General features: G+C 50.8%; 1 protein-coding gene across 4 annotated transcripts in view; it reads left to right on the top strand.

The window, feature by feature from the left end:
- The window catches only part of ARSD (arylsulfatase D), a 25429-nt gene extending 16295 nt beyond the window's left edge, over window positions 1–9134 (top strand). For 3 of the 4 annotated variants that reach the window (XM_047764133.1, XM_047764132.1, XM_047764134.1), the window contains exons 9-10: window positions 18–139; window positions 2587–3141. In XM_047764133.1, the coding sequence (XP_047620089.1) occupies window positions 18–139; window positions 2587–2951 (487 nt within the window). In that variant the 3' untranslated portion in view covers window positions 2952–3141. Of the gene's footprint in view, window positions 1–17; window positions 140–2586; window positions 3142–8159 lie in introns of those variants that run through there. The other variant, XM_047764135.1, reaches the window with a different exon arrangement.
- Window positions 9135–9996: the final 862 nt, after the last annotated feature.

Here is a 9996-nt window from a genome sequence, read left to right as displayed (position 1 = left end):
TCTCTTCACTCACTCAGGGTGATCGATGGCCGGAGCCTGGTGCCCTTGCTGCAGGGAGAGACCGAGCACTCGGCCCACGAGTTCCTGTTTCACTACTGCGGGGAGCACCTCCACGCCGCACGCTGGCACGACAAGGACAGTGAGTACACGCCGCGTCCCTGACGCAGGGGGCTTGTACTGGCCAGGGCTCCCCGGAGAAATGGAACCCAGAGGACGAGTGGTGGGTAGAGGGATGGATGGGTGCGTGGGTGGATGAGTGGATGGATGGTGGATGAATGGATGGATGAGTAAATGGATGGGTGGATGGATAGATGGATGGGTGGGTGGATGGATGGATGGGTGGGTGGATGGAGAGATGAGTGGATTGATGGATAGATGGATGGATGATGGATGGATACATGGATGATGCATGCATGGATGATGGATGGAAGATGAATGGATGGATGGATGATGGATGGATGGGTGGGTGGATGGATGGATGGGTGGGTGGATGGATAAATGAGTGGATTGATGGATAGATGGATGGATGATGGATGAATGTGGGTGGGTGAATGGATGATGGATGGATGGATTGATGATGGATGGATTGATGATGGATGGATTGATGATGGATGGAAGACGAATGGATGGATGGATGATAGAAGGACAGATGGATGCATGCATGCATAGATGAGTGGATGGATGGATTGAGTGGATGGACAGAAATGGACGGGGACATTGATGGATGGTTGGGTAGGTGGATGGATGGACAGAGTCATGGTAAGTAAATAAATATATAGCAACAGGTAGATGAAAAAGATGATGTGATAGGTGAATAGAGAAATAGATACAGACAGATAATAGGTGAATAGATATAATTGTTTAGATACATACAGAGGGAAAGCTATAGATAGCTCACGGTCAGATAAATGATAGACGACTGATCATGACAGAAAGATGCTACACGGATGAAAAGATGTACATAGATGCAGAGATGATATGTGGAGATATAGATAAACAGAGATGATAGATAATAGATAGATAAGGGTAATAGATGGGAGACAGGTGAAAATGTAGGTAAGAAAGAGATGATAGAAAGGTGATCAGTAGACGATTAGATAGTTGAATTGATACGTCGATAGCTGGATGACAGTCGTACTGGCTGACGAGGTTATGGGGACTGTTGAGTCTGTGATCTTCAAGGCAGCCTGGCGGGAGCTGATGTTGCCTTTTTGACTCCAAAGGCTGGAGACTCAGGCAGAATGTCTGTGCTGCGCTCTGGAGGCAGAATTCCTTCCACGTTGGGAGGCCTCTGTCTTTTTCTTTTTTTAAAGTCCTTCAACTGATTGGGTAAGGCCCACACACACCATAGAGGACCATCAGCTCAACTCCACATTTATTACTTTCAATGTTAGTCTCATCTTTAAAAAAAAAAAAACTCCCAGGGGATACGTAGACTAGTGTCTGTCCCCATACCTGTGCCCCATGTTCGCCTGGCCACATGGACACGTGAAACGCACTCTCACGGAGCTAGTCCTTTTTTCACAAGATGAGAACATTCACTTGCTATCTCAAGGGGGATGATGCTGACACTGGCCCTATTTATGGGGAAGGGATGTGTGGGGTCCAGTCCAAGTGCCTTCCTCTGATTGGCTGTTATTGTCTCAGGTGCATCCACCTGAACCCCTTGAGGTCCTAGCAAGACCTTGCCCCACCACGCGGTTGGCCTAACTTCCTTGCTTCTGGGTATAAAAGTAATACCGGGTGTGCAACACTGCATATCACCAGTATTTCTATAAAATAAATTTTAAAAATAAAAGTAAGAAGGAAGGAGTTCCAGCTGTGGCACAGCGGAAACGAATCCGACTAGTATCCGTGAGGATATGGGTTCGATCCCTGGGCTCATTCAGTGGGTTAAGGATCTGGTGTTGCCATGAGCTGTGGTGTAGGTCACAGACGTGGCTCAGATGCTGAGTGGCTGTGGCTGTGGCATAAGCCTGAAGCTGCAGCTCTGATTTGACCCTGAGCCTGGGAACTTCCATATGCCGCAGGGGTGGCCCTAAAAAGCAAAAAAAAAGAAAAAAAAAGGAAGGAAACAGCAAGCAATTAAAAATAGAAAGGATAAGCATAGTCTAAGGGTATCTGTTATCCTAATCCCCAGGGGAGCCCCTGAGCACCTGGCCAGAGGGCCCTTTGCCTCCCTGCCTGGGTTTATAGGAACCTCACAGCAGGAAGTGAGATGAGAAATCTTCCCCCCATGACACAAGCTCACAAGGTTCCAGGGGCCCACTCAGAAGCGGTACCGCAGGAAAACAGGTGTAAAGTTTAATTCTTTTTTACTTGACTCGGCCAAGGAGAAAATGTGAAGAGACGGAAAAAGATGCCATTGATAAGAATTGCACGCGCGCGTGCACACACGGGCGCGCGCACTGATTTGACAGCGATCATGCGGGACCCACGCTGCCCACCCCTTCCGTGCCTCCCTCTCCTGGCCTGTGGGCTGTTGCGGAGGATTCCCCAGGGCTGACACCTGGCCAGGTGTGCAGGGACCGGGCTTCTCCGGCCCTGATCGACGCCCTCCCCTCCCCCAAACCTCTTTGCATCCAGGCGGAAGGCTCTGGAAGGTGCACTACATCACACCCCGCTTGCACCCCGAGGGAGCGGGGGCCTGCTACGGCCACGGCCTGTGCCCGTGCTCCGGGCCGGGCGTCACCCACCACGACCCCCCTCTGCTCTTCGACCTCTCCGAGGACCCCTCGGAGGCCCGGCCCCTGGCCCCCGGCTCGGAGCCCCTGTACGGCGCGGTGCTGGCCAGGGTGGAGCAGGCCGTGCGCGAGCACAGGAGGACCCTGAGCCCCGTGCCCCCGCAGCTGTCCCCGGGTCGCATCGCGTGGAAGCCCTGGCTGCAGCCGTGCTGCGGGCACTTCCCCTTCTGCTCCTGCAGCCAGGACCCAGCCCTCAGGGAGGCTTGACGGCGCCCAGTCCTCCTGGCTGGGTGACGTCACCAGAAAGTCAGAGATGCCGCGGGAGTTTGAGGAGGCGGGGGACACTGCACCCTCCTGCCTGGTGGGATCGTGAGCTCGTGCAGCCTCCCGGGAGCTTCCCGAACAATAAAAAGTGGAGCTGCGCAAGGATCCAGCAGTCCCACGCCATTCGAAGCCATTTTTGGTCCCTTTGTGTCTGACTACAGTGAACCCCAGTTCTTTGCTGGGGACAGATTTGGAGGCTGGAGGGAAGAGAAGCTGTCCTTTTCCCTGCATTTAAGAATAGCTTTGGGGCGTTCCTGTCGTGGCTCAGTGGTTAACGAATCTGACTAGGAACCATGAGGTTGCGGGTTCGAACCCTGGCCTCACCTAGTGGGTTAAGGATCCGTCGTTGCCATGAGCTATGGTGTAGGTTGCAGACACAGCTCGGATGCAGCATTGCTGTGGCTGTGGTGTAGGCAGGTGGCTACAGCTCCAATTAGACCCCTAGCCTGGGAACCTCCATATGCTGCAGGAGCAGCCCTAGAAAAGGCAAAAAGACAAAAAAAAAAAAAAGAATAGCTTTGGGAGAGCTGTTTCTCCATGACTGTACCGAACTCATGTATCAACTTGGCAAATGCATCTATGGAAGGCAGACTACGTATTACTATAATATGGGATCAATTATATCGAGGCAAATTCATGCATTAATAATGGTTGAGGAGTTCCCACTGTGGCTCAGTGGGTTAAGAACTCAAGATAGTGTCCGTAGGATGTGGGTTTGATCCCTGGCCTCACTCCGTGGGTTAAGGATCCAGCATTGCTCTGGTCACAGATGCAGCTCAGATCCTGTGTTTCCGTGGCTGTGGAGTAGGTCACAGATGCAGCTCTGATTCAGCCTGTAGACTGGGAACTTCCATATGCCGCAGGCGCAGCCATAAAAAGAAAACAACAGGAAAAAAGAAAACGGATCCGTATCACACAAGCGCACACTCGGAAAATGAAATGCTCTTCAGTCATAAAAAAGAAGGAAATCCTGCCATTTGTGACAACATATGTGGCCCTCGAGGGCATTGTCCTGAGTGAAATAAGTCAGCCAGAGAAAGACGAATCTTGTAGGATCTCACTTATGCGAAGAATTTTTTTTTTTTTTTTAATTTTAGGGCTGCACCTGCAGCATATGGATGTTCCAGGGCCAGGGATTGAATCCGTATGGCAACGCCAGATCCTTTAACCCACTGCACCGGGCTGGGGATCAAACCTGTGCCTTCACAGGGACCCAAGCCTCTGCGGTTGGGTTCCTAACCCCCTGAGCCACAGCAAGAACTCCATTCTCTGAGGAATCTTAAAAAACAAACAAACGAGTCATAGATGAAGAGATCCGATGGATGGTGGCCACTGAGGGTGGAGTGGAGCAAGTGGGAAAATGGTCAGAGGGGACCCACCTCCGGTTTGAAGATGCATCGGTTCTGGGCATCCGCTGTACAGCCGGGTGACCGCAGATATAACAACAATGTATTATTTCGCTGAAATTTGCTAAGACCCATCTTGAGCGTTCTCGCCACACACACACACACACACACAGAAAAGCTAAAGATGTGAACTGATGGGTGTGCACACTGACACACCCTGGGGTGATCACGTCACAGTGTCTGTGGATCAAACCATCCCCGTGTACCCTTGAAAGTGATACAATGTGATGTGTCAATGATACTTCAATACATCTGGAGAATAAACTTCCAAAAAAAAAAAAAAAAGGGATAGAAACAGCTCCCTCAAGAGGAGGAGAGGACCCAAGAGTCCAGAAGTCCGTGATGGGACTGAAAAAAAAAAAAAATTTACAGCCCAGGTCGTAGCTTCGGTTTCCCCTTCTGGAGGAGCATGGCATAGTCAGGGAATGGGTCTGTTTTCTCCTCTGTAGAAACAGGCTCCCAGTGGACCCGCAGTAACCTCCCTTCTAAGCATGTGCTAGAGCTTAGGGAGTGTGAAGGACTCCCAATCAGAAGGGCCGTCATCAAAGAGCCTACAGCTAACAAGTGCTGGAGGAGTTCCCGTCGTGGCGCAATGGTTTAAGAATCCGACTAGGAACCATGACGTTGTGGGTTCGATCCCTGGCCTCTCTCAGTGGGTTAAGGATCCAGCACTGCTGTGAGCTGTGTAGGTCAGAGATGTAGCTCGGATCCCGAGTTGCTGTGGCTGTGGTGGAGGCCAGCAGCTACAGCTCTGATTAGACCCCCCAGCCTGGGAACCTCCATGTGCCGTGGGAGTGGCCCTAGAAAAAAAGGCAAAAAGACCAAAAAAAAAAAAAAAGTGCTGGAGAGGGCGTGGAGAAAAGGGACCCCTCCTACACTGTTGGGAATGTCAGTGGCTGCAGCCATGATGGAGAACAGAATGGAGGCTCCTTACAAAACTAAACAGAGAACTAGGATCCAGCAATCCCACTCCTGGGCATCTATCCAGAGAAAACCATAATTCAAAACGATCCATGCACCCCAGTGTTCATAGCAGCGCTAGTCACAGTTGCCAAGACATAGAAACAAACGAAATGTCCGCTGACAGAGGAATGGATAAGGAAGATGTGGTCCATAGACACAATGGAATATTACACAGCCATAAAAAATAATGACCGAATGCCATTTGTACTAACATGGATGGACCTAGAGATGATCACTCTCAGTAAAGTAGGTCAGAGGAAGAAGGACAAATGTCATATGCAATCACTTATATGTAGAATCTTAAAAAATGATACAAATGGCTCTATCTACGAAACAGAAACAGACTCAGAGACTTTGACAACAAACTTACGGTTACCAAAGGAGAACTATGTGGGAGGAAGGACACATTAGCAGTTTGGGGTTAGCAGATACACACTGCAATATATAAAGCGGATAAACAAGGACTTACTCCATAGCACAGGGAACTCTGCTCAATATACACATATATATATGTGTGTGTGTGTATACGTGTGCATATATATATATTTGTCTTTTTTTTTTTTTAGGGAGGCATCTGCAGCATATGGAGGTTCCCAGGCTAGGGGTAGCATCAGAGCTGTGGCTGCCGGCCTACACCACAGCCACAGCAATGCCAGATCCAAGCTGTGTCTGCAGCCCACACCACAGGTCACGGTAATGCCAGATCCTTAACCCACTGAGTGAGGTGAGGCCAGGGATGGAACCTGCATCCTCGTGGATGCTAGTCAGGTTCGTTTCCGCTGCGCCACAATAGGAACTCCTACTCAGTATTGTACAGTCACCTATATGGAAAGAGAATCTGAAAAAGAATAGATATGGGTATAGACAAGTGGGTCATTTGCTGTATGCCTGAAATGACCACAGCATTGTAAAGGACGGATATTCCAATGCAAAATAAAATTTAAACTAAAATGAAAAAAAGCAGATTGTCCAAGAGTTCCCGTGGTCCCCCATGCACCCAAGGAATTATTAATCGCATTATTACTATTTTATTTTAGAGCCGCACACGGAGGTTCCCAGGCAAGGGGTCGAATGGGAGCTGCAGCTGCCGGCCACAGCTACAACCACAGCAACTCGGGATCCAAGCTGTGTCTGCAACCTACACCCACAGCTCACAGCAACGCCAGGTCCTTAACCTACTGAGGAAGGCCATGGACTGAACCCGCATCCTCATGGATCCTAGTTGGGTTCGTTAACCACTGAGCCATGAAAGGAACTCCTACTTTTATTATTTTTAATTGACATACAGGAAATTTACAGAGGAAGAGCTCTGGCATGCCAATATCCTTTTTTTTTTTTTCTGGCATCACCCATAGCATATGGACGTTCCCAAGCCAGGGAGCAAAACCTTGCCTCAGGAGCAACCCAAGCTGCTGCAGAGACACCAGGGAACTCCCGCCCATCAATCTGAAAGCTCATCTGGGATCTCACTGGCTCCACGAATAGCCCTATGAAATGGCAGGCAAAAGCATTCGTACCTTCTCTTTTCAGCTAACATAGGACCACTGCCCGTGTGTCCTCATTTCTTTGGTTAGAGAGTGCTTTGAGCCACTAGTAACACATCAGCAATAAAAAAATCCTGTAAACAAGCAGGAAGTATGTTATATCCCACCTCATCTGAGGGAAGCAACCCAGGGCTGGCAGCCTCCTTCCAACTCCCTGTGTTGCCATCTTTCACCTCGTGGCCTCAGCATGGCTGCCACTGCTCCAGGCAATAGGCAGACATCCCAGGCAGCAGAAAGGAGGAAGGAATGGAAGCAGAAGCATGTTCCTCCCACCTGAGTCTGTCTTGCTGCAGGGTGTTGGAAGCCTGAACCCAGAAATCCTGCCCCCACCAGTCGTCCACAGAAACCACTGGAAATTGAGAAATGCACATGGGCTGCCCTGAACAAAAGCAGAGTCTGACTCATCACCATGAAGGGGAGAGAACTTTTATGGAGTTGAGCAAGCTTTGGGGTGCCTTGTCTTACTGCCCAATTAAAAGACTTATTTAGCAAATGGTGATCAGAGGCGCAGAGAGAACATTTTAACGTCAGGCACGGAGCCAGATATGGGAGCAGCTTATATTCCTCAAATGCCTGCAATGTGACTGATGTCTCTTGTAAGTCAATTCTGCATGTGTGCCCACACTCACCTCTGTGGTTGTCCCCCTCACTAGGCAATGGGGAGGCATGGTGACACCTCACTTTTAGCCCAGTGACACCTGGGTCAGAGGTCTCACACTGGAAGGTAACTAGTAAGATAACCATTTTGTGCTAATTGGGGCTGCTCTGTCGTGGTGACTTGTTCCCTCGGTAAGAGGAACCTCACACATGCCCTGCATGCACCTGCCCAGGTCCCCAGTTCAGGCAGTGATGCTGGGACACTAAACTTTGTGTGTCCCTGTGAACTGGAAAGTCTCACTTGCCATCACATGCCACCTCCCTCTACACGGACTGAATCCTGAGCCACTGCAGCTGCCGACCCTCCACACCCCCTGGAAGGAGCTCAGGGTGGGGACCAGGAGTGGGGCGCTCTGTGCTCTGGGAAAACCAGCAGAACAGGGCTTCGGATAGATACATCTCTTAGGAGAAGATTTTACGTGCCCAGGTCTTGCATCTCCTCGTATCTAGAAAAGCACTAACATCCTTCATGGTGACGTCTGCTCCTCGTGACTCGTAATGACCTTCCTGAGACCAGCAGCTAATTTTTGTAAACTGTGTGCCTGGCTGCAGGCACCTCCCCCTTGCCCTTCCTCACATAGGTACAAAGGATGTCACAGTCATCTGAGAGTGCAGCCACTCCCAAGGCTGAGCGGGTGAGCCCTGAGGGATCTCAGGACGGAAACAAAGCACACCTGCCATCTAGCAGCCAGCCGACTGCAGCCACGCCGAACAGGAGCTCTGCGGAAACTCAGGTTGTGAAAACACAGGACACTGGCCCCCTAGCTGCGGTGCATGGCAAAGGAATGATTTCACTGAGCCCAGACTCTGCATCTTCCCATAGAAAAGCACTAGATTCCTTAACTCGAGAGAGCTGGTTTTCTGCAAATCTTTTGTTCCTACTCCCTGCCTTTGGTTGCAAAACTCCTCTCGCCTGGCTCCCCCGCCCCCCACCTCCTCGGAGAGGTTTCTAGGGCTCCTTGAGATGCTGCCTCCTGGGCTTCAGTCCTCATTTTGCCCCAAAGAAAACTTTACTCGCAACGTTTAGGTTGTGCATTTTTTTTTAGTCAACACTCCTGTCCAGCGTAACTCTGAAACCCACAGACTGCATCTCAGGGCTTAGCAAGGTAGAGCATCTCCTGGCTGGGCACAGAAAGCATTCAGCTCGAGGCAGAGTGACCAGTAAGGAAAGAGCTGCTAGGATGCTTGTGAGGGTACAAGCGGGCGGCCCAAGAGACCTTACTGGCTACAGGACTATCACCACGGGAAAAGTGGGACGGGGCGAAGAGCCATCTCCCTCATTCTCAGTAGACATCAAGCTTCCATCAGCAGCTCCTCCACGTCCAGATGGAGGAGCCTGTTGTCAGACTCGGGCTGTCGTGCACAGTGGCGATGAGCAAAAAGGCAGTAACATGAAAATAAGGTGAATCCACTCAGGATCCACCAGAACGTCACCTCTCCTGATATTTTTGTTTTGAGTGCGTGCAGAGAAGCATATCTTAAGGACCATTAGCTGGAGTTCCCAGGGTGGCACAGCAGAAAGGAATCCTACTAGTAGCCATGAGGATGTGGGTTCGCGCCCTGGCCTCGCTCATTGAGTTAAGGACCCGGCGTTGCCATGAGCTCTGGTGTAGGCTGTAGACGTGGCTTGGATCTGGCATTGCTGTGGCTGTGGTGTAGGCCACCAGCTGCAGCTCTGATTTAACCCCTAGCCTGGGAACTTGCATATGCCGCAGGTGTGGCCCTAAAAAGCAAAAGAAAAGAAAAGGAATCATTAACTTGCTGACCTCACGGGGCAGGATGTGGGTCTATTTCACCGCGGTTTTATTGTCTGGGTCACATCGCATGCTTCTGCTGTGTGGTTTTGTTGCTAAGCCAGCCTGCGTGGTTTTGTTGCTCAACCAGCCTGATTTCTCAAGTGACCCTTAACTCACTTCCATGCTTTTCTTCCCTACCTACAATCCCCTAGTGGGTTGGCTATTTCCTCACCTCCTCTGGCCTGGTACTCTGTCCCCATCAGCTCTGCACCCCCCTGCTCAGGAAGAACAGTCCCCAGTCCCCCCCATAGGTCTGCTCTGCTTCCTGAGCTAGGGAACGACTGGCCCCTGGGGACCCCCACCCTCCCTGTGTTGCCAAAACTCAGCCTCTGTCTGCGGTTGGTGAGTAGAAACGCAGAGGCAGCGTTTTGGGGGAAGGAGAAAAAAGATAGCTTTATTGCTTTGCCAGGCAAAGGGGGCCACGGCAGGCTCGTGCCTCAAAGACTGTGCCCCCCTTGGAAGGGATTAGCAGGGGGCTTTATAATTTGGGGCATGGAAAATAAGGCCTCAGATAAGGATGAGGGTGGGTGCCAGCTTGCATTCTTCTCCAGAGCTGGTGTTTAGTGGCCCCGGGCCAGGTCCTCGGGGTCCTCCCCTCTGGCTTCCATCTACTGGGGGTTTA

This window comes from Phacochoerus africanus, chromosome X (assembly GCF_016906955.1).
Source record: "Phacochoerus africanus isolate WHEZ1 chromosome X, ROS_Pafr_v1, whole genome shotgun sequence".
NCBI lineage: Eukaryota > Metazoa > Chordata > Mammalia > Artiodactyla > Suidae > Phacochoerus > Phacochoerus africanus.
Note: the sequence above shows the minus strand (reverse complement) of the source record. Positions and strands in the feature narration are given on the sequence as shown.